The sequence below is a fragment of the Talpa occidentalis genome, unplaced genomic scaffold (genome assembly GCF_014898055.3).
Source record: "Talpa occidentalis isolate TD23 unplaced genomic scaffold, MPIMG_talOcc4v2.1 talOcc4.6, whole genome shotgun sequence".
In the NCBI taxonomy this organism is placed as follows: domain Eukaryota; kingdom Metazoa; phylum Chordata; class Mammalia; order Eulipotyphla; family Talpidae; genus Talpa; species Talpa occidentalis.
Genome location: NW_023604972.1, coordinates 50,127,303 through 50,152,057, shown reverse-complemented (window position 1 = coordinate 50,152,057; position 24,755 = coordinate 50,127,303). Strand labels below are relative to the sequence as shown.

General features: G+C 38.5%; 2 protein-coding genes across 13 annotated transcripts in view; one reads left to right on the top strand and one right to left on the bottom strand.

Annotated features, from left to right (window-relative positions):
- Positions 1 to 374: 374 nt before the first annotated feature.
- On the bottom strand, positions 375 to 14,669 carry THAP9 (THAP domain containing 9). Of its 2 annotated transcripts, none has more exons than XM_054688160.1 (5): positions 14,435 to 14,669; positions 7,545 to 7,740; positions 5,510 to 5,813; positions 4,005 to 4,155; positions 375 to 2,454 (listed from the first exon to the last, which is right to left on the bottom strand). In XM_054688160.1, exons 1-5 carry the CDS (start codon positions 14,512 to 14,514, stop codon positions 468 to 470), a joined length of 2,718 nt encoding a protein of 905 aa, XP_054544135.1. In that variant the 5' UTR covers positions 14,515 to 14,669; the 3' UTR covers positions 375 to 467. The 2 variants fall into 2 exon arrangements, with proteins under 2 accessions (XP_054544135.1, XP_037385946.1); XM_037530049.2 differs by having other exon boundaries at positions 375 to 2,436.
- SEC31A (SEC31 homolog A, COPII coat complex component) overlaps positions 14,667 to 24,755 on the top strand; it is an 85,954-nt gene continuing 75,865 nt past the window's right edge. For 7 of the 11 annotated variants that reach the window (XM_037530035.2, XM_054688147.1, XM_054688155.1 and 4 more), the window contains exons 1-6: positions 14,668 to 14,967; positions 15,452 to 15,539; positions 19,024 to 19,091; positions 19,286 to 19,474; positions 20,743 to 20,834; positions 22,057 to 22,157. The gene's annotated coding sequence lies outside the window, so the exon portion shown is untranslated. Of the gene's footprint in view, positions 14,968 to 15,451; positions 15,540 to 16,897; positions 16,985 to 19,023; positions 19,092 to 19,285; positions 19,475 to 20,742; positions 20,835 to 22,056; positions 22,158 to 24,755 lie in introns of all 11 variants that reach the window. The other 4 variants (XM_054688159.1, XM_054688157.1, XM_054688144.1 and 1 more) reach the window with 3 other exon arrangements.

Below are 24,755 nucleotides of genomic sequence, written 5' to 3'. Positions count from 1 at the left end.
CCTGATTTTCAAATAGCACTTAATTTTCATAAAAATTATATTCAAGATTTATAAGTAATCTGTCAAATACTGAATCAAAACTCTTTTAGGGATGTAGTCTATAAAAGGTGTCAGTATTTTGGTGACTCCAGTTGTCATATTCTGTTGTTTAAAAGTAGACTGAACAAGTTACAAATATGTCCAGTTAAGATTACTCAGCATTATGTTAGTAAATCAAAGACAAAAGCCACTGGTCAGTCTGTTTCTACTACTGACTTATGGCTTCCTACATCTTGGGTGTTTCTGAAATGCTATAAGACATACCAAAGTTTGAGCAGAGTTTTTGATATGCATAATTAGAAATTATAGTAAATCAGAACTGCTAATTTGTCTATTGTGCAGAGTGGTCAATTAATAAAATACGGTAAAAGTTGGATGTTAAATGTTGACCAATTATTTTTAATTAAAAATTAATATATTTAGGTCCCTCATATGAATGGATAGCCATCATTCCTTAGCAGATGTTTGAATTTATTGGTATTAGCAAAACTTGAACATTTGTAATCTTGTAAAGATGACCAGTGTTTCCTTGACAAAGTTTTTATTTCATTTCTTTCTGAGTACTGTCTTAAAGGGTACTGAGATACACCTTTAGCTTTCATCTGTAAGAAACAGATTATAATATCCTTTAGTAACTTTACATAGTGATTGATGGCACATACTTCTCCATCAAAGAGATGCTCATCTAAATCTACAAATAGATACATATGCCCAGAAAGTTCACATAATATTTTCTGTTGAAGATATAATTCTTCCCTTTTAGGAAGTAGTTCAAAATCTGCCATTTTTGAATGGGTTCTCATAACCCGCTCACAAATATTTATTACTTGACATAGACTTTTGGAGGGGAAATGCAAACCATTCTTCTTTTTAACACATATCAATGACCCAATTTTAGAGGCTTTGAGATCTGATGCATACAGTGCACTGATGCAGTCTTCACAGTGTACAAGAGTTGATAGTCTATCTGCAATATAAGCAGCACAACGGGTGAGATTTCGCTTGTGATCTGAGAGGTCTAGTAGTGCCTCACTTAGCAAACCATTAGACCAGTCTAGGCAAATATCCTCTTTGTGAAAAAGAGTCTTTAAAACATTGATGCCATACTGACTCTGAACTGTCCAAAGGGCCAAGTCTGTCCTTCGAGCAATTGAAATGTCAAGGATGCTTACTTCATGCAGAAAAGCTTCATCTTGCAGTCTGTATCTGGTCTCTGAATTATGGTAAGCTTTCTGGAATGCCATGCAAGTAGGGTTAGAACTGGTTACCAATACCATTTTTAGAAATAATTCTAGATGATCTTGACTCAATTTATAAGTCAGAAGATATGGAAAAGGCATGACTTTTGGGAAAACATAATTGTGGTAGAGCCACTTTAAGCTCTCAGCATTAAGCAAAAATCCCAGGAATCCTAGTTTTCGCTTTCCTTTAATTATTTGATTATTGCTAGTGTCAGATAATGTAACAAAAACAGTCTTGGCTTCAATTAGCACATGGTTAATTTTACTATAAGTTTCAGGCAACAGAGGTCCTCTAAGTCCCTTTCCATAACAGTTCCTACTATTAAAAATGTCAAACAGATTGTTAATTAAGCGTAAAAAATGGATGGTACCAATACAGTTTTGAAAAGGAGGGAGGCCTAAGGAGAGCAAACATTCTAATGCACTGGCCACGCTCTCACTGAAGAGTTGGGCAGCACAATTCACTTTCAGTACATGGTTTTTCAAATTTGCAAGTTTCCCTGGGATTTTTTCCATATTTGATAATTCCTGTTCCTCAAGAGCTACTAAGTCCACAAGGTGCTGCCAATGTGCTGTGCCATTAATAAACTGAATGCTTTGAAAATCCTGAAATGCATTTCTTATTAATCTAAGCAAGTGGCAAGAATCAAAGAAATATGCAATCTGCTGACTAGAAGATGAAGGATGCTGAAATGTGTACTTCATGTTGTCTCCATCAATATGTATCCCCAGTGCTTTTGCCATCTGAACACTGTGAGCTGTCGCATCAGATGTAACGGCCAGAACTGTGATCCCTATGTCACTCAGTTTGCCAATGGTCAGACGAAGCAGTTGAGCTTGCAAATATCCAGATTCCCTGTTTACAAAAAAATAACCAAGAGGTGTTCTCCAGTGACCAGAAATACCCACTGCCATTAACAAAATAGTTTCTGAGGCAAGGGGCATTTCATCAGCATCAAGTTTGCCAAGGCCAAAGTCCATAAAGCCTTGCAAATGGTGACTGCTGGGGTCCCACTGAAGTTGTTGCTTGAGAGATACTCCTTTTATTATCAGTGAACAATATTGATATTGCTGGTCTCCATTCTCTACTCTTTGTTGAAGAAAGGAAAAAACGTTGCTATTGAAACCTGGACTGGGTTTGCATTTGGATAACCATCTGGGAAAAAAAAGGAAACTGTAAAACCCAAATGAAGAAATAAAAAAAATGCTTTAAATGGTACTTAAAGAAGCTTAAAATCCCTATAAAAATATAGCCAACTGTAAGTAGCCAAATTCTACATATATTTTCAAGCATATATTCATATTTTTACCATGAAAGAATAATAGTCTTAGAACAGTAGTTTAAGATGCCACATCTTAAACATACCACAGATAGTAGTTTAACATACCACAAGATAAATTTCAGTTTCTCATTTCTCTCTATAAAAAGTATACAAATCAATTACCCAGTTTGTTTTAATTGATGTTTGTAATTTTGATTAATTTAGATAAGGCAGTCTTTCCTGTGAATCCACTGAAAAAGAAAATTGTTAAAGGAGAAGGAAACTAAGAACATGCAGTACATCCAGCTCATTTTATAGATGCAGGAAACTAGATAGTGGGAGAGCTTAGGTCACTTGGCCAAAATTGTGCTGCTAGTTAGGTAAAAATGTGAAACCTTGCATTCCCGATGCCCTTTTATGCTTTTACTCAGTGCTCCTTATAGCCTCAAAATATGCCCTGTAGGGTCACTTAAGGTGTCTGCATCTCTTTGCCACTATAAAATGCTACACCACTTCCTTGGGAGTATTTTTTTTCTTTTCCAGTATTCCTGACCTTCCGAGGCTTCTGATTATTCTCTCCTACTCAGGATTCTCTTCATTTGATTCTAATTCACTTTCTAATTTTTTATGGATCAGAGAAACAACCAAGTGTAATAATTTGTCTAAAATAAGATTAAATGAATTTTGAGGTGGGGAGGTGCAGCAGAGACTGAGATGTTCACCTTAACTCAAGTTTGTTTTTGTAACTCAAATTTTTTATTTTTTGGGGGGGTAGCTTAAATTTCTGATTTTTGGGATATATTTTAGGCTGCCAAGATTTCTTCCTGGATAATGGCCTTTATTTAACTGAGGTTTTAATATACTTCCCTAAGTATTTCAGGACATTCATTTTGGCCTTCCAGCCTTCTGAAATGTAGAAAATAAACTTCTGTTGTTTAAGTTACGTAGATTAAAAAAAAAATAAAAATAAATCTGTAAAACTAGTTATAAAAACAGTATTAAATTCATAAGGTATTATATAAAAATGCTATTATTTGTTTCACACTAAGAGAATTACATCTATATACTTTGACCATAAATTCTAAAAAATTACTTACCAATGAATAATGTAGATTTGCATGTTTTACCTAAAACCAATGACCTCAAGCTAGAATTCGTCTAGATTTTCTAGGATAGGTATTAAAACTACTGAAATATATTAGAAATTCCAATATTTCAAGTTTCAAATTTTATCACCCAGAGTGTCTCTACCACCTGGAAGATGCAAAACATTTATCAGGCTGTCTTTATTCTGTTGGTGAAAATGTCACTATAATCATGATAAACAAATACCACCCAGAAGTGTTTAAAAAGACAGTGGAATATAAGTAGGAACATGAAATACTAATAGCCTTAATGTATAAAATGCAATAAAAGAACAAAATATTTATTTTATTTAACATCTAAAAAGTAATTCACTTACGTTCTGAGGATGGAAGAGTGAGGCAGTTTAAGAATCTTTCTTACATAATCATAGACTTTGCTACTGCACAAGTAGAGAGTGCATGCAAACTGTTTCATTTCTGTGGAGTAGTCAGCAGTCTCTCTCCAGTTATATAACTCCCACTTAAAATCTGTTAAAATAATTTTACTGTTTGTGATGAAAAATGTACAGAGTAGCATTTTTAGGTACAGGTCATAACATTTGGACATAGAATGCACCACACATCAAAATTCAAATATAATACAATCACATTTTCACTCAGTTGGTATAGAGGCTAATAACTATTCTTAGGGCCTCATGATAGATTTCTCCTGTTCATCAGATCATTTCACTTTTCTCTTTCCAGAGAAAGAGAGAAGAAAGAAGTTTCAAATTGAATCATTACATCTTACTATTCATTGGCAGCCTGAGTAAGCAGAGATTTGTAGAGGGAACATGGATGAAAATGAAATTACTAGATAAAATTAAGTCACTGGATCATGAGGCTATCTCTTTGTTTTATTTTATTCTCTGGCTGCCACTATTCTGAGGGTGAAAATTAGACTTGAGTACCATTCCTGGGACTGGGTACTATTTAGTTTGAACATACAATTTTGCCTACCACTGAGAGCAAAAACAAAAACAAAATCTTTTCTTCTTGGTAGAGACCATTATGTATTACCTCTATTCCCTTCTAAGAAAAACACACAATATTCTCTACCTTCAGAAATAACTACTTGTTTTTAAAAACAGAATGTGCCTCTTTTTTAAAAACCAGGATGTAAATCCAAATCTCTGCTGCTTTCATCAAAGAATAAGTTGAAAATTCTTATTTTGCCCCTCTTTCTTCAAATATCCTGATTCACAAAGACAACTAGGTAGTCTTTTAGTATATAGATACACATATGCATACACATACTCTACAGAATATTTTAGAAAAAGTTTTGAGACCCAATTTTCAGGTTCAAGGAATTTTGCAAATTATATAATTCAACTCCATTGCAAAAAGACTTTAGTGATAAATTATGAAGCAGTTAATAAAGAATTTATAAAGAATTTGCAGTAACACAGCAGAGTGCTATTATAAAGTAAAAAGTACAGTATTGTGTATCAAGACCAACATTATTGGGAGGAATCAAAAAAAGGCTAGATAATTTCAAAGTATTATGAAAACGGTCACATACTTAAACAATAACATGAATTCTAATGCTATGAATATCCACTAGTTGATTTTTTGTGATCTCATCTTTGGTAATACAATTATGTGTTATTTTTAATCATATATTAATATTTATTTGCTTTTTCTAAAATAAACATACTACTTTTAAAATTGGAAGACTATAATAGGATTTTGGAGATTACTTTTCATATCTCTTAGAATACACTACTGAGCCTTTTCATTTCTCAAAGCATATTTTCAGAGGCAACAGCAAAGTAAATTTTAATGATTTTTCGGAAAAATTTAAAACTATGTTGTAAAAATTATAGGTCATTTGGGAATATACCTGAAAATTGAGCTCGTAGCAGGCACTCTGTTTCTTCAGAAAGTAGCTTCTCTTCTACAAGTGTGTCAATTAATCGTAAATCCTTTCTCTTCTTGATCATCCTGTAGTTTTTTACGGAAACAAGTCTTTTTTTGGACACCTGTAGCATCTGTTGCACCTCAGCCAGTTTCTCTGTACCTGTTGTCAAAGGTCTCTTTAAACTGTAGTTATGGTCCTCAGCAGCAACCTCTTGAGAGTTATCAGGGAGTGGTTGTTGTAGGATTTTCTGTCTTGCTTTACCTTTAAGGTGTACACCTTGAAGAACCTATGAGAGAAATATAAAATTAGGGTTATTTTAGAAATCACACACAGAAGGTAATCTATAAAAACACCACCAAATGCAGAGCACTCACCTGACTGCTGTGGACAGCTATGAAAGAAAAGGTCGTAATCTTTTCCCAAACATATAGTCTGTAGGGCAATGCAGACAGTCTTTCCCCTGTCTATACAGAAATATTAATAGTAACATGATGCTCAAAGTTTCCAAATGATTCAAGGAACTAGAGTAAAGTGGTGGTGATCTAGGAAGGCTTTGTGGAAGTGAATTTTGAATGGTTTTTTGAGGAGCAATAACATGGCTTAATGGAGAGATGGGGAAGTTTTTTATGGGGGAAAAAAAAGGCAGGTATAGTGGAGAGGCCATGGGTTTTCGAATTAAGACTAATCTGGGCTTGAACTGAGGTTCACTCACTTGCTAGCTGTCATGTATCCTCTATAATTTCTTTTTTTCTTTCTTTCCTTTTTTTTTTAAAAAAGATTTATTTATTTATACAAGAACCAGGGTACAGGCCAGATGCGGGGGAGGGTGAGAGGATTCACCAGAGACAGAGTGGGGAACAGAACAGGCAGACTGACGAAATACACTGCTGAGGGGAGCAGCAGGCGAGACAGGAGAGGTCTGCTGTGCCATGTGGGACCCTCACCGGTCGGCCGGGATGGAACCGGCACTGCAAAGGCTGCTGTGGACAGCTTCACAGCGCTGCTCTCAACCGCCTGCACCACCAGGGGAGGCCCTATCCTCTACAATTTCTTATCTCCTTGGTAAAATGGAAGTAAATATAGAGTTGTTTAGGGGATACAATAACTTTTGTCAACCTCCTAGTACAATGCCTGGATCATTGTTGCTCTCAACAGTAACTGTTATTGATTTTACACAAATGCATGAAAGCAAGATAATTTATCACATATACTGTGGGGAAAGTATATGTGATTTGAAAAGGGAACTCAGGCCTATTCAATATGCACAAATCAATTAACAGGAAACTCTTGAAAATCATGAGTTTAGATTTTGCATTGAGTTTAGATTTTACATCAGTATATTCTTCTAAATACAGGAATGAGATAAAACAGTACCTAAAGGAGACCCCAATGAGTAAGAGGAAGGTAAGGGCAGTATCAAGACAACAGCGAGAAGACTACTGCTGACTATGCAGACAGGGACTCCTTAGCCCTGCACAAGAGATGGCTAAGGGGTAAAAGGATAAAATATTAACAAGAGACAATATAACACCAATACTGGTGACTGACTCATGAAACTCTTCTATTTTTTCACATACCTCTTTCTATATCAATGGTGATAACTTGGTAGATTTTTTATCAATACAAACATTGGGAGGAGTCAAATAAGGGTTTAATAATTTCAAACTATTATGAAAACTATCACTTAAAATATGGCCTGAATTCTAAGGCTATTTATACCCACTAATTGATTTTTGTGATCAGTTTAGTAACCTTTAAGTTTGTCTAGACATATGATAGGCATTTAAACAGTGTATTTTTGAAAACAAAACAAAACAACAACTCCAAAGCAGAATTACTAGTATTGCATATAGATTTAAAAGCAAAACTGATTTTCTAAGCAAATCTAGTACTGGACTACTGATTTTCAAACTAGGTGGGTTTTTTTCATCTCTGTATATTCTACGTATAATGTGAGCTTCCTTGATTTTTAAAGTCTCTGCAAAATTTAGTTTGGTTTACACCTAGATTTAAGTACCTTGTAGAGAGAAACAGAAGGCACAGCTCCTTTTTTCAGCTTTCTTCTTATACCATATGACTCAAAGTCACTTTCTTGAAAATGTTTGGAACACAGTATAGCACCTGGTCCTGGGATCCAAATCTTTTTGCTTCTGGGGTCCACACGATTAACAGCCCTGATCCATTTTGAGCGCTGTATGGTATCAGTTGGAAATCTACAGCAATCATATTAAAATTTCATTAACATGAAAATAAAATGGTAATATAAATATTAAAACCACTTAAAGTTTAGTTTACTTAATCCAATTTCATTTTTTAAAGGTCTTTGATTTTTTTTAATCCAGAAGTTTAATATCTAACCAATCTCATTTGTTTCAATTTGTTGTTTTTTTTAAGATTTATTTATTTATGCCTACAAGAACGGGGGTACAGGCCAGAGGTGTGAGGGGTGAGAGGATTCACCAGAGACAGAGTGGGGAACCGAACAGGTGAATTGACTGAAATACACTGCTGAGGGGAGCAGCGGGCGAGTCAGGAGAGGTCTGCTGCATCATGTGGGTCACCTCCCTGGCCAGGGATTGAACTCGTGCTGCAATGGCTGCGGTAAGCTTCATAGGTTGCGTCTTAATCCCTTGCGCCACCAGGGAGGCCCTCATTTGTTTCAATTTGTATGGAGGCAAATTAAATATCCTATGCTATTAAATATCCTACCACATTCTCTCTTCACTAGCTATAATTAAAAGAATCTGCTCAAATTTATTGTGTCTTTTCCTTTCCTGTGGCAATTTTAAACAATGTCCAAAGGTTGGTATTCTTTTCAAGAGTCTAATTTCTCTCCCCTTGAGTATAAGCTGAAAAATTAAAAGCAGAAGTGGAAGTGGCAATGAGACTAGATCATAAAAGGCACCTAGGCTCTCTCTGTGGAGTGGTTTGCTCTGGGGGAAGTTACCTGCCATGTCATAAGCAGCCCTATAGAGAAGGGCCATTTAGCAAGAAACTGAAGCCGGCAGCCAAAGGCCATTTGAGTGAGTCTTTTTGAAAGTAGAACCTTCAACTTTGTCAAGTCTTCAGGTGATTGCAATCTTGGCTAACATGTTACTTCAATCTTTATAGTCAATAATCCATTCCTGAATACTTGAACCTCACAACTTATGTGAGATAATGTTTCCACTGAATGTGAGGAAATTTCTTACTCAGCATTAGCAAACAAGTACATTCCTATATTCAATTTTCCTATTTTACTTTCTGAAAAGCACTTTTTACTAGCCTTGAGTATAAAATTATCTTGCATTTCTGTTTTTCCAATCTCAGCCCAATTATTATGTTTACAAGTGGGTAAAGAAAAAAAACTCGAGATACTAATGCAATTAAAATCACAAAACTGGGCCTCCCTGGTGGCACAGGGGTTAGACAGAGCTATCAAGCTATTGCTAAGCACTGCAACATGAGTTCGATCCCTGGCCTGCTGGCTAGGGAGCTACCCACATGGTGCAGCAGACTTCACCTGTCTGGCCCGCTGCTCCCCTCAGCAGTGTATTTCAGTTGACCTACCTGTTCTGCTCCCACTCTTTCTGGTAAATCCTCTCACCCCCTGTACCTCTGGCTTACACCCCAGTTCTTGTATGCATAAATTAATAATCTTTTAAAAATAAATAAAAGCACAAACTACTTGTTCTTTGTCCTCTCATTCATCTTGGAGACAGATCTATAGGTAGCTGTATGACTTTTGTATGTTTTTAATTCAGACTTTCTTTTTTAAACTTAGACTTTGAAGCACCTCATTTGGTAGGAACTGAAACTGATGTAAATTTTCATTTTCTCAGCTGTTACAGAAACAATACAGCAGTATACTAAAACAAGACTGAGATACTCTCTCAATCACCTTGGGGAAAAAGGTTAAATTGCAAAACCTATATTTGAGCATCAATTACCAATATCTTTATTCAGCCAGATGATATCAGATACATCTCTAAATCTTTGAGCCTCATCACAGGGCTGTAATAAGAGCACATGACGATACAAATGCATTCAAAAGCACTGTGTAACCTGTAAAATACTATCCAAAGTCTGTTTTTGCTTAGGAACAACTTAATCCACTTCCAGGACTTTCTTTTTTTGTTGTTGTTCCAGAAATATGATGGTGCTACCTGATCAAGAAAGAATGTACAGGAATTGTTTTATCAAAAATGGGAGACAAATAACTTTTTACTGGGCTCCTCCTTAGCTAAAAGCACAGGTTTGTTACTCTTTTCCACCAATTATCTATAGTCTCTAACCATGCAGAGACACCAAACGTTGGCTAGTCTATCAAGTTACATTACTAGCCTGATCCTCTAAGGCAAACTTCCTAACTAGCATGTCTCATAAGTATAGCTATGAATCCCCTTAGCCCATGGGGTGACTTGGGCGACTGGGAGCCCTGAAATAGTTACCGTAAGCCAGTCCCAAAAAACTTTCTTGGTTCATCCCAGTTTTAAATAAATATTTTCTTTTTTATTAAGATTTTTATTTTTATTTATGCATACAAGAGCTGGGGTGTATGACAGAGGTGCGGGGAGTGAGAAGATTCATCAGAGACAGAGTGGGGAGCAGAACAGGCAGATTGACTGAAATACACTGCTGAGGGGAACAGCAGGCAACACAGGAGAGGTCTACTGCGCCATGTGGGTTAGCTCCCTAGCCAGAAGGCCAGGGATCGAAATCATGCTGCAGTGCCTGGCAATAGTTTGATAGCTCTGTCACCAGGAAGGCCCTTAAATATTTTCTATGCATAAAATGACTTGAAAATAATTATAATTAGTCTCACTAATTTGATTTCTGGACAAAATTTAAAATGGTAATAATAATTGACACTACTTTTAAAACATTTACCTTGTACAACATATATGTTTGAAAGATTTAGTTTTAGTCTTACAAACCTCTACAAGGGAGGTTTTTATCTTTTTACAGAAGATGAAACCATAACCATTAGAATGTGGCATTTGCATATAACATGTATATCTTCTCGTATACTTGACATTATCTCTAGATTATGTCTAGCACCTAATACAATGCAAATGCTATATAGATAGTTGTTATACTGTTTTATTTTTTTTAGGGAATGATGACAAGAATAGGTACCAGTAGATAAGTGAAATCATAACTCACGTTTCCCCAGTCTAAAGCTACCTGTGGCGGAAGAAAAATCCCAAATCGATTATCACCCCAATAATGAATTAATTTATGCTATCATAAAGAATCCATTTTCCTTCTCCTGTTAACTATGCCATTGTTAAACAACTGACAGGAATTTACCTTCTGCTTCCTGCACATCAAATATTTTCCAGAAAAGTGGTCTAATAAAATCCCTCCTACAGTGATTACCGCTGAGGGGTAGGGTAGGCCTTTAACTATACCTGTAACTTCTCTTCTAAAAAAACAGAAATCTGAAACAAGGCAAAATGTTAACATTTGCTTAATCCTAGTGCTGGGTACATAGCTGTTTGTTATATATTATTTTCTGTGTGTTTTAAATGTTTCATAAAAGTTTAAAAATAGAACTCATTACAACAATTCAGGCAAAATCCCTTCCAGACTGTTTATATATACATAATACCTATATATATAACATATAAATAAATAAATACATATTTAATGTATATATATACACATATATACATAGCTTTAATAAGTTTCTTAGTCTTTTTACACCAACCAAAAGTAAATTAATCAATAGATCACTTTAATTTTTAACATGCTAGTCCCATTTCGCATTTAACCATTTTTATGCATTTGACAGAACACCAATATTGTTGTAATAATAGTTTCCACATCTTTGAGTCATTTTATTCCATGTTTTTCACCAGAGCTCCCTGTTTACGTCCTTGCAACTCTTTTAAAACTCTGGTGATTGTATTGGGGGATGCTGGGGGAAGGTTTAATAGATATAATTAAAGCTAGAACTGAAGTGTCAACAGGGGTATGTGATGCCACTCAAGGCACATGCAAAAGTAGAGATAAAAAATAGCCACTTGGGCCTCCCTGGTGGCACAAGGGATTAAGACGCAACCTATGAAGCTGTCCACAGTCAATGCATAACGAGTTTGATCCCAGGCCAGCCAGGGAGCAACCTACATGGTGCAGCAGACTTCTCCTGACTCGCCTGCTACTCCCCTCAGCAATGTATTTTGGTTGATCTGACTGTTCTGTTCCCCGATCTGTCCCTGGTGAATCCTCTCGCCCCCTACACACATATGACCTGTACCCCAGCTCTTGTATGCATAAATAAATAAATAAATCTTTAAAAAAAATAGCCACTTGCATCTTACTGGCTGTTAAAACACTGAACAATATTATCTGGAGGCTTAAGAGGGTTAGGAGTACAGAGATAGCTGGGACCTACTACAGAAGGGCTGGAGAGGTAACTAGAAGCCAGATCACAAAAGACCTCTTATGCTAATAAGCTTTGGATCTATCCTTCAGGGTGACTGGTCGTCATAGGAGGCTGTACTCATCTATTGAGATTTGAAAAAAAATTCAGATTTTTATAATTTTCTGCCCCATCCTTTAAATTGTGTTTAAACTGTATCTATTAGTACACCACTTGTAATTTATAAATTACTGTGCATATATCAAATTGTACTCAACTTTTTTTTTTGATTTTTTTTTTTTAATACAATAACTGGGGTACAGGCCACAGGTGTGGGAGGGTGAGAGGATTCACCAGAGACAGAGCGGGGAGCAGAACAGGCACAGACTGAAAGCACTGCTGTGGGGAGCAGCATGCGAGACAGGAGAGGTCTGTCGCGCCATGTAGCAATCTCCCTTGCTGGCCAGGAATTGAGCCCGTGCTGCAGAGGCTGCGGACAGCTTCACGGCACTGCGCTCAACCCGCTGCACCACTGGGGAGGCCTGTACTCCACTTTCTGTATGGAGAGTTCCATAATCAAAAAATTTGAAGATGGACGCCTCAGGCAATGACAAATTGATTAATCCTCTCCTTCTGTATAAACTTCTCAGTGAGTTCTTACTTCAGATCAATATCACTTTGTTAGGTCTAACATGATCCCAAATTCCTTTTCCTGTCTCTATTCTCTCCTGCTGCCCTTACAACTTCCTGGGTGTCATGAGGACAAGATGATTCCTTCCCATTTGCTCACAGAAGTGTTTGTTCTATGTTCAATAATATAAATAGGGAATGTAATTCAGGTTGGAAGAGAAGTATATGAGAGCCTTCACAGGGAAGCCTGGACTCTGTCTTACTGTCATTGAAGAGCCCAAGTGATTAAATTTCTGTCTCAGGGGACCACCATAATAAAATGTGCATTTTTAGAAAAATGACTTCCAGGTATCTGGAAAATGGAATGAATGGGGAAGAAATCAGGCTAGAAGAGCAATAGCAGACTAAACTAATAATCGCACCACTTTTTTTCCAGTAAGATCTTACTTTGGTCCTCAATATATAAAACAAAAACAAATGAATTCAGTGAGTTCTTCCTTATTGAAGGAACCTAGAAAGTAGGCACCAGAAGCGGAAGGCATCAAAAGTTGAGTAAATTAGAGAAACAGAGAGGGAGAGTGTGTCAAAGCCAAGGGAAGTGAGAGTGTCAAGCAGTCTTTAGGATTAAGAGTTAAAAAGAGTCAAGAGGGCTAAGAAGTGCCGCTTGGATTTGGCAAGATTATCAGTGACCCTTGTGGGTGCTGTTTCTTTAAAGCATTGGTGAGAGGAACCTGGAAACAGCAGATTGAAAAGTTAAGAGGACTTAGGGAATTAGTTGTATGCTCCAGTTTTGAGGAGTCTGGCTATACATGGAAGGAAACGGAAGGTTATAAAAAGAAAATGGATAGGCTGAGGGTTTATGTCTGTGTTTAAAAATGGAAGTAATTAACCATGCTCAGGATTTCCTAATTACTTTAACAAAGTAATTAGTAGTTTAAAAGAAAGAAAACAGGAACAATTGAGGGGGAAAATGGCAGGGGAGAAAGGATACAACTCTAACAGCTGAGATGGCGGTATCAACCCTATTTAAAAAAGGAACCATCACAGAAAAGCCAACCAAACATAGTTGAAAGTTGCTAATCTGACGTTTTAATATTCAAAATGGACATTCAAAAATAATTTGTGTCCAAGCTACTTTCCCCACTCCTGTGTCTGCACTTTCTATCTTTTCACATTTTTCTATACTATTCTATTTAATTGCAATCCTCCTCCCACCCTACCTGCCCGATACAGGTAAGATTCAAGATCCAATTCAAATATATGTCCATTAAAGATTTTTAAGCTCATAAAAGTCCTCAGTCAACCTTTTAGCTCTGTATTTCATATTTTTGTCTGTTAAGATTTGTTTCACCCACTGTTATACTTACATTGTGCCCAGAACACTGACTCAAAAGACTTGTAGCCATGTGGAACATAAAGGTGGGTTCAAATTAGCTAGGTCTGACAATCTGCCCAACTCCAGACAAATGAACACTCCCTGCCATGACCAGATCCAGCCCAACCAGACCGGGCTTGCAGAGCTCAGCTAACACTACTCAACACCTTGCAAGCTAGGAAGCAGCGGTGAAAGGAGAGCTACACTCGGGCTCAAGAGCAAGCCCAGCCCTGAAGAGAAGCGCAAGCCTTCAACGTCTCTCCCAAACTGCCCTCTTACTCGTCTCCTCAAATAGTAAAACCGCCTACAGGAGGCAGGACCTTCGAGTACCTCTGCCTAAGCGTCATTAAGCAAGAGTTAGGCCAACGAGAAAATATTAGCACTCTCAAGGTAAACAGCGACAGCGAAGGCCCCAAGTTCTCCACTTCCGCTTCCCCGCCTCACGTTACGCACGTCACGTCGACGGCGCAACGCACATCCGGCCCCGCCCCACCCTGGCCTACTGCCAACTTGGCCATGCAGGGAGGGAGACCTAGCGTAGGCTGCGCTCACGCACTGATGGAAGGAGAGGCCGCGCTCCCGGCTCAGCACGGTGTCCCGGGTGCTGCAGCCCACTGCTGAGCAACTGCGGGTCATCTTCTTGTTACGTGGGGCTCCACTTTCGGTGCTCGCGCGACAGCATGAATCACGATAAGTTTAGCTCCGCCCGTTGATTCGGCAACCACGACCTTTATTTGTTGGGAAAGGCGGGCTTTTAAAGCGCAGGGCTCCCTCCCATCCTCTCCTAGGGCGCGACGCTTGGCGCCGTGGCCAATCACAGGCCACGTTGTCCCGCGGCAGCCAATCAGGAAGTGTCGAGGCACTAAGACGCGCACTAGGCCCCGCCTCCCTCCCTGGTCAAGGGTGGTTAGAGCGTTTTGCTGCAACGGACTCGCTTTCCTCCTGTTTTCTCCCACTCGGGTTAAATCCGGTGCCATCGAGCGTCTCATGCAGCGGAGTCTGAGAATGCGAAGTGAAGAGGCAAAAGTAAAGTTAAGGCGAATCCAGCTGCGAGCTCTGAAACTGTCCAGAGGACGTGATGGAAGGAAGGTATCGGAAGAAGAGGGATAAACGCGGTGCCCTAGAAATGTGGAAGACAAAATCGGGCCCAAAATAATTTATTTATTGAGAGCATGTCATGTAGATTCTGTAAGAGCTGTTGGTATGGTTGCCTGTCGGTTTGTGATTCCAGAGCAGATTGAATGACAGCCTAATCGGATATGTCTCGATTCAGAGAACCTTTTCCTGCAAGACCTTGGGGAATGAAGAGGGAAGTAAGGGAAGGGCTTTGGGGCCCTCGGGGAATGTCACGACCTTCATAGAACAGGAGAAAGAGGGCAATGAATGGGTTTTGGTTGGGATGTGGGCACCACGGGTAGCATTCACATGCGAGACGATCCTAGAACCGTGTCTTTGTTCTTTATGATTACTGTGTGAGTTTTCAATTTTCGTAGAAGAAACAGTGCTTCATCCTTAACGTTCGGGGACCATTCTAATAAATAGAAATATCTGTAGCTTTCATTTCTTTCTCTAGCTCTCAAGAATGATGCCAATATTTCCAAGAAAAATTGCTTGAGTTTCCCCTTCACCTTGTTCACATAATGGCCAAGACGCATCTCAAGGTATTCACTTATTCACACCCGTGGGTTTTAGAGAAAATTGGTTCATGGGGGTTGTGCTTGTTTGTCTATAAGATGGATTTTTTTTTTTTTGGTTGGAGTTCAGCTTTAATTTCTTTCCAAATTTCTGTTCAGTTATAATAAAACTCTCTACAGTGTGACCCTTCCTTAGATCCTCATTTTGAAACACTTTTTTTTTAATTTTTAAAAAGGTTTTTTTAATTTTATTTTTATATTCCCCATACAATTGCAACCCCTTTATTTTGACCTCAATCCCCCCTTTCCCCGCCCTCCTGTAAGATGGATTTAAATCATTATCAGTTGGTAGGTTAAGCCTTCTCTTGTACTCAGCCAATTAACATCTGAATGAAATGAAATTAAGATAAGTAACAGGGCCTCCCAGGTGGCTCAGCGGGTTGAGCCCCATGCTGTGAAGCTGTCCACAGCCTCCACAGTGCTGGTTCAATCCCAGCTGGCCAGCAAAATCCCACATGGTGCCACAGACCTCTTCTGTCTTGCCCGCTGCTCCCCTCAGCAGTGTATTTCTGTCTTCTGCCTGTTCTGTTCCCCACTGTCTGGTCTGTACCCCAGCACGTGTATAAAAATAAATAAATCTTTAAAAAAAATAAAATAAGTAACAGTTGTTAATTATCTTTAAGGAAATAGTTTGCCCTTTTTTTTTGGTAACAGTTTTATTGACATACTATACAGTTTAACCACTTACAAGTGTACAAGTTGGTGGTTTTTAGTGTATGATGAATTGTGCATCCATCACCACAATAAATTCTAGAGCATTTTCATCACCCCCAAAAGTAACCCCATTTTCATTAGCAGTTATTGCTTATATGTTCCTTATCTCCAGCCCTTGGAAATTACTAATGTTTTTGTCTGTGTAGATTTGTCCTTCCTAGTTACCTCATATAAATGGAATCACAATCTAATACATTGTTTTTTTGTCACTGACTTCTTTCACTCGGAATCCTTCCGAGTGATTTAAGATTCATCTCTTTTGTGGCACTTTATTTCTTTTTATTGCCAAAAATAACTGTTGTATGAATATGCAACATTTTATGTATCACTCATCAGTTGTTGAGCATGAGTTGTTTTCTCTTTCTTTTTTATTGTGGGGGGGCTATTAATAATGCTGCCATCAACATTAATGTGCAGTTTGTGGGCAAACTTGTATACATAGGAATATAATTTCTGGGCCGCATGCTAAGTCATGCTTAACCTCTTGAAGGACCAGATTCTTTCCAAAGTGGCTATGCCATTTTATATTCCCCTTATCAGTGGATGAGGGTTCTACTTTCTCCACATTCTCCTGGGTGAGAAAGTAATGTGGTGGTTTCCTTATTTTTCAGGACTCAAAGTCTGTTCTGAACATGCTAAAGGATGCACTTTGGAGTGCATTGGCATTGTCCAAGATGAATTTGTCTTCTCAGTCCCTGGTACACAAATTTTTAACTTGTGTTTCTGCTTTAATGTCATATCTGTTTCTAAAAACATTTTATATTCAACAGAATTGTAGATTTGAAAGATGTAGGTCTTATGGGGAAGAGGAAGGTTAAGATAAGACGTTTTGATGAGGTGTAGGATTCAGAGAATAATGTTTTCAGGTTATCTCTGAGAAAAGTTTTACCGGAACTCCCATTTCAGTGCCACAGAGATGAAGACATTTGCACAGACACAGGCAGGCAAAGGTTACATTTTATTTTTTATTTTTTTTTTAAAGATTTATTTATTTATACAAGCACTGGGTACAGTCAGAAGTACGGGAGGGTGAGAGAATTCACCAGAGCCAGAGTGGAGAACAGAAACAGGCAGACTGACAACATACACTGCTGAGGGGAGCAGCGGGCGGCAGGAGAGGTCTGCACGCCCCGGCTGGCGGGGATCAAACCGGTGCTGCAGAGGCTGTGCCGCTGCTCCACGGGGGAGGCCCAAAGGTTACATTTTAAATGAACAGGAAAAGGCAAAAGAAAATGAGAGGTACCTGCATAGTCACCGATGGGCATTGCAGAAATTGTACTGATAAGTAAGAGTGTTATTCTTGGAAGGGGTTATTCCTTTGTGGAATTGTTACCTATTTTTTTTTAAAGATTTATTTATGCATACAAGAACTGGGGTACAGGCCAGAGGTGTGGGGATAAGAGGATTCCCCAGAGACAGAGTGGGGAACGGAACAGGCGAATTGACTGAAATACACTGCTGAGGGGAGCAGCAGGCCAGTCAGGAGAGGTCTGCTGCATCATGTGGGTCACCTCCCTGGCCGGGGATCGAACTCATGCTGCAGTGGCTACAGATAGCTTGATAGTGCAAATTCCAGGGAGATCCTGGAATTGTTATCTATTGTGAAATTATTTACTTGTAAGGTATGAGTAAGTAAGACTGATGGTTCTCTACAATGGCCCTCAGTCTCCATTTCCCCACCTCTGGTCTGGACTTGCTACAGCACTTGGAGCTTAAGGATTTTTCATTTCTTTTGCTAGTTTAACAACTGTGCTAATCATTTCTACCCCCACCTCTAGTTTCTAGTCTTGTGATGCCTCCATTCTAAATTTTCTATTCTCAGCCTCCATCATATTGACTGTTCATATAAAACTACATATCAGTTTTATAATATCTAAAATAAAAGTGATTAGTACCTGGGAAGTACTTTTATGTCTTCCCTTTCCATTAAAGTTATCTTTAAATTGTCCCTGCCTATCTGGGGGGGTCTCTTAAATGCTAGATATCTCATATTAAAGTGAATCTCTGAGCTAATGGACTGCTGTTAGAATAGATTCAGAGGTGGTGTAATCTGCTAAGAGCCTTGCGCTAGGGCAGGAGTCCCAGGTACAGACACTTGTTTTTCTTTTTCTTATGGTGGAGTTGAAAGTTCCCTTGCTGCCATTCAGGCTCAGTGTAAGGAGAAAAAGAGAGCTTTCCCCCTCCCCTTTCCTATTTCATTGGATTCCAGATATTATAGCTGTCCTAGGAAAGATTAAACAATGTGGTTCTCATTTTGGTTGCATTTTTCTAATAATTAATTACAAATGTCTTACTGAGAATTGTTAGGAAAAAGATTTGCTTAAATATTGTAGACTGGTAGAATGAAAATTACCAAAGCTACACTACAAGTGATAACTGCCCAAGGTGTTTTTAATATTCTACTGGATAGAAAAGTATGTAATCCCTTACAAATGGAACCTTTTTTTTTTTTAAGTTGTAGTTATGTGTCTTTACATTTGTTTATAACTTTCACATGTTTTTTTCTTACTGCTGTTTTTGTTTTTCTGATAAAATTGAGGTTCTTGGTTTGGTCATTTGATTATATCTTTGCTTTCTCCAATAACTTCATATCCAGTGATTAAACCTTTTCACTGCTGTTCACATAATGAACCGTTGTGATTATTAATACGTAAATGAGGATATGTAAGCTGTATTAAAGATGTCTGCAAAAGGCTTTGACCGTTACAGAAAATAATTTTTAAAAATCTTTTTTCAGGAAAGCATTCTTAGAGATGTTGGGGAAAATTCCTGGTCCTTGGAAGATAATTACTCGAAATATACTTGGTAGGTAGTGTATCTTCTCTTTTAAATATACTATGTATTCCTGGAACTATAGCAGTTAGTTTGAAATTGAGGATTGTCCATATAAAAAACTGGATTTGTAAGACTAGTGAAGTCTACTTTTTTTTTTTTTTAAAGATTTATTTATTTATTTATTTATTTATTTATTTATTTATTTATTTATTTATTTATACAAGCACTGGGTGCAGTCAGAAGCGCGGGAGGGTGAGAGAATTCACCAGAGCCAGAGCGGAGAACAGAAACAGGCAGACTGACAACATACACTGCTGAGGGGAGCCGCGGGCGGCAGGAGAGGTCTGCGTGCCATGTGGGACCCTCCTCTGGTGGCCGGGGAGCAGCCGGGAATCGAACTGTACTCCAATATGGTGAGTACAGCGCCACCAGGGAGGCCCTAAAGTCTACTTTTTTTTAAAAGACTTATTTATTTATGCATATAAGAACTGGGGTCTAGGCCAGAGATAGAGCGGGGAGCAACTGAAATATAATGCTGAGGGGAGTGGTGCGCAAGACAGGAGAGGTCTGCTTTGCCATCTGGGTCAGCTCTCTGGCCAGGGATCTAACTCAGGGCCTCAGTGGCTGGCAATAGCTTGATAGTGCTGAGACTTTAACCCCTGCCCCACTAGAGAGACCCCTGAAATCTACTTTCATGTTTTATGGTATGGAATCTCAATTATTGGTCACTTGGGGTGTGTGAAGGTGGCCAGCTAATGCCTATTGAATAGTTATTTTGCGGTGGGGAGGGGAGCTATTGAATAATTAAGCGTCATGCCACACGTGCACATGGTTTTTGGTTTAACTATTTTTCTCACAATCATTCCTATGAAAGCAAATAAACTTTGCTTTCCAGAACTTATATTTTCCTTGTGGTACACTGTAAAGCAACCAACCCATTCCGGGCAGGTTTATGAACGGTTCTAGCAGCCACATATTCTTCGCCCTTGTTTGTAGTCGCCGTACTCTTCCGTACACTCCACTCCTTCACCCTCGACACCGCACTACCACCACACCGTACTCTGCTGCACCACCCTTATAAAGCAGTCTCTTAGCTCAGGTGTACCCACTTCAGGTGCCCGCCATCAGGCATGCATTCAGGATCACAGGGTTCCCTCATCTATCCTGATGGCGGGAGGGCAGAAAAGCCTGATACCTTTTACCTTACCCTACATACACCTACCCTTTTGTCAGATTCTTACTCTACTAGAACCTTTATTTGTTATCCTGATATAATGAAATGTATTTGTAGTAAAAATAGCAATCAAGAATAACAGTAAAATTAAAAATACAAAGACCTACTAAACTGTATGTGTAGAACTGATTCAGTCTTGCTGAAATTTTCTTTTTTTATTTTTTATTTTGCTTCAGAAAGCTTTTGTTGTTTTGGAAATTATTGGTGACCAAATATAAAGGCAGTTCTGAATCTTTCTCCTAAAATTTCACTTTTGTCTACTAATCTGTAAGTTGTACAATTTACTTTTAAGTACAGATTATGACTTTTTTTGTATTATTTATATCAATTTAACAAATTATGAAAAACTTAAGAGTTTAAAATAAACCACTTAACAGTGGGGCGGGGAAGGAGACATTGATTTGCGGGAGACTTCAGCTTTTTACCATGTGAACTTCTTCTCCATAGGCTGCCTGAGTGTCCTCATACCATAACATCTGGCTTTCCCCAGAGGGAATGATCCAAGAGAGAAAGGACAAGATGAAAGCTTGTCTTTTAAGGTTAGTTTTGAAAGTAACATAGCATCATTTCTATCCTATTACATTGGCTGCAGAGACCATTCCGGGTACGCTGTAGGTTGGGACTCTGAAGGGTATGAATACCAAGAGGTAGGGAATCATTGAGGACCATCTTGGAGACAGACTGCCATGCCATTTATTTTTATTTATTTATTTATTTTTTTAAAGGACTGAAGTTTTTTTTTTTTTTTTTTTTTTTTTTTTTTGTTTGTATTTCTACAAGCACTGGGTACAGTCAGAAGCGCGGGAGGGTGAGAGAATTCACCAGAGCCAGAGCGGGGAGCAGAGCAGGCAGAAGGACCGAAGTACACTGCTGAGGGGAGCAGCGGGCGGCAGGAGAGGTCTGCGCGCCATGTGGGACCCTCCTCCGGTGGCCAGGGAGCAGCCGGGGATCGAACCGGCGCTGCAGAAGCTGCAGGCAGCTTCGCAACCCAGTGCTCAACCGCTGCGCCACTGGGGAGGCCCTGCCATGCCATTTAAATACTTTTTTAACTATTTCAATTTGTTGAATCAAGATATTGAATAATTGTCCCACAAGTCAGATAATTAGAACTAGAAAAGCATGTGTATCCAAATAGTTGCTCTTTTGTAAGGTCACAGTTTTGTGGGTTTTGTTTTTTTTTTTAAAGATTTATTTATTTATACAAGATCCAGGGTACAGACCACATGCGTGGGAGGGTGAGAGGATTCACCAGAGACATAGTGGGGAATAGAACAGGCAAACTGACGAAACACAACTGCTGAGAGGAGCAGCGGGTGAGACAGGAGAGGTCTGCCACGCCATGTGGGACCCTCTCCAGCCGGCTGGGATCAAACCAGCATGCAGAAGCTGCGGACAGCTTCACAGCGCTATGCTCAGCCGCCTGAGCCACCAGGGGATGCCCAAGGTCACAGTTTTGTCCTGGCCTATACGTATATAAACTGCTTAAATGATGCCGCAGAGATTCCTTTTAGAATTTTTCTAGGATTTTACAAGAAAATTCATTTTATTGTCAGAATACTTTACCTTGATCTCACATATATTTTTGCAGTTCCTTCTCCCACTTACTCTTGGGAGAAATTAGTGGTTAGAGAAGCTGGTTGGAACAAGACTATAAGTTGAAATTGCATTTCCCTACCCCTAGTATTCTTGGAGTGCAGACAGATTTAAAAAAGTTGAACTTTTTATTTAGTATTTGAAGGAATGTTGTTCCTTTACTTATAGGTAGTTGCATAAATATTTGACAGAGGATAAAGATGAAAATATGCAGCAACCGCCTAAAACAGTTTGCTTTTTCCTACAAAACTTGACTTTTATCCAATATGGTGAGTACAGTTTGTTTCTTTTCTGTTACATTCCCTTTCCATCCACAACCTACTCCCCTTTCAAGTCTTCTCTATATCTAAGATTAAGAGCAGGTCAGGCAATCAGAACATTCCTAAAGGGCAGAATTCTAATTAATACCTGCAATCTATAAACTTGTGGCATTTTTTTCCTCTATCACTGCTCAAAAGTTCTGATAGCAGAGCTATCCATTGAAGTTTTAGTGCTTGTGATAGAAAACTTGTCTAATGACAAAAACACTACATGTAAAGCAAGGCATAACCGATTTTGAAATATATACTAAGGTCTGGTTACCATTTTCACGTCGGGTTTGTTGCTGAAGAAGACACCTCCAGGTTCACATAAGGTAATCTTCACAAAATAGATAAATGATATACTTGCAGTTTTCTCCTTAAGAGTTTTTCCTAATCATAGCAAAATTAGAGCTTTTATCTATTCTGCATGAGAAAATTGAAATTTATAGAAATGTGCATTTATTATGTTTTATTGAAAAGGCTAAAATCTTATGACTAGAGCTTCAGTTGAAAATAAGGAAGTACATATGTCCAATGATTAAACTTTTCCACTGCTGTTCACATCATGATTTGTTGTGATTAATGTATGTGGATGAGGACATAGAAAAAGAAAATCATGAGGCTTGTATATATGTGATTTAGTTTTTACACATTGATTTGTCTGTAAATGTTTTTCCTTTAGGAATAAAATTAAAGGGTGCTTTTCTTTGAAAACTTCACTTGTCAGATTTACCTGATCGAGAATTCCAAAGATTTGTATGATATGGTAAGGGGTTTATAAATTCATTAGTATTAAAAAATGAATACAGAGGGTATTATACTCAAATTTTTTTTCTCGGGCCTCCCTGGTGATGCAGCGGGTTAAGCGCAGCACTGTGAAGCTCTCCGCAGCCTCTGCAGTGCAGGTTCGATTCCCGGCCAGCCGGCCAGGGAGATTCCCACATGGCATGGCAGACCTCTCCTGTCTCGCCTGCTGCTCCCCTCAGGAGTAGTTCCGTCGCCTGCCTGTTCTGCTCCCTGCTCTGTCTATGGTGAATCCTCTCACCTTCCCACACCTCTACCCTGTACCCCAGCTCTTGTATAAAAATAAATTTTTTTTTTTTTTAAGATTTATTTATTTATTTATACAAGCACTGGGTAGTCAGGGTGAGAGAATTCACCAGAACCAGAGTCGGGGAACAGAACAGGCAGACTGACGAAATACATTGCTTAGGGGATCAGCAGGTGCGGCAGGAGAGGTCTGTCGCGCCATGTGGGACCCTTGCCGGCGGCCGGGGATCAAACTGGCACTGAAGAGGCTGTGGGCAGCTTCGCAGCCCAGCGCTCAAAACAATGTGCCACCAAGGGAGGCCCAAAATAAATAAATCTTTTTTAAAAATTATTTTTCTTCTCTTAGCTTTTCAAAGATACGGTTTCAAAAATATTTTTTCAAATAGCTTGGTGCAGGATAGACAGGAGGGGTTGGGGTCAGGATGTTAACCTTAGTAGTCAATCTTTTCAACCCGTGAAATTCTTAGAGATTACCTGTCTCCCAGAGTTTGCTGAACTATTGGCTATTCTATAGGTGATTATTTGATATGTCAGTAGATGACCATCGTATAGGCTAAGCTTTGTTCAAGAATAGTAGACAGGCAATTGATTAGGAGGTGGTATCTCAGATCTAACAACAGTTGTCATTAATTTGGCATGTTAATCTTGGGGTGTTTCTCAAATTTGAGAAACAAAAGAAAAATTGTGACTACTCAATGTTGATTTAAGTTTTCTACTTAAAATTTCTACAAACATAAAAGTTGATACATGCTTCATTGATGGCCCTTTAACCTGGAGATTTATAGAATGAATGCATTCAAAAACTATTAAAATGACTTTAATGGGATAGATGTTGTTTTGCAGCAGTAAATATATGCTGGCTCTTGTCAAATAAATTGTGAACACATAACAGTTTTGTTTATTGTGGTGATGGTAATGTTGAACAATCTGATCATCATCAAAGCATTCCAGACTTAACTCTTGCAGTGGTTAGGATTTTTAAATGCGGGGAAGGCACCTAAATTCTCAAAAAGATGTCTTTACACTGCTAGCAAATCCCAATTTGAAGAATTCCACATTACACTGTCTCCAGAACCTTTAATTTCAATGAGTAAGGCAGAGTCTTAGAACTCTTACTCTTTTTGAGAAAAATTTCAGTTTTTATTTGATCCAGGACTAGGCTTGCCTAGTCCTAAAATGGATTAAAAATTGTCTTTTCTTTTTGGATACATGTAACCCTTTTTAGATACATGTATTTTATAGTTTCAACCTCATCAAATATAAATTTTCAGCTTAATTAACACCAGCCCCCCCAACAACACAGTTGAAATTCCAGTTATTATAATATTAACTGAATTGTTGCATAAACTTTGCTGCAAGCTCTTTAGGCCACAAATCACTGTGCCAATAATAAATGAGCATTATGATCAGTGATCAGTTACATCACTTTCAAGGTGTTGATGGGTCACTGAGTATCTGTTCACCTACAAACAGTAAAACATGCTTGTATTGTCTCCTTGTTGCTTAGTGGTAACT

Bases quoted from the DNA above. Each gene is read 5' to 3' on its own strand.
- THAP9 (XM_054688160.1), bottom strand. From the start codon at position 14,514: ATGACCCGCAGTTGCTCAGCAGTGGGCTGCAGCACCCGGGACACCGTG. The intron at 7,741-14,434 runs GTGCGTGAGCGC...TGATTGCTGTAG, and splicing joins CGCGGCCTCTCCTTCCATCA to ATTTCCAACTGATACCATAC. The intron at 4,156-5,509 runs GTATATTCCCAA...TTATTTTAACAG, and splicing joins GCTACGAGCTCAATTTTCAG to ATTTTAAGTGGGAGTTATAT.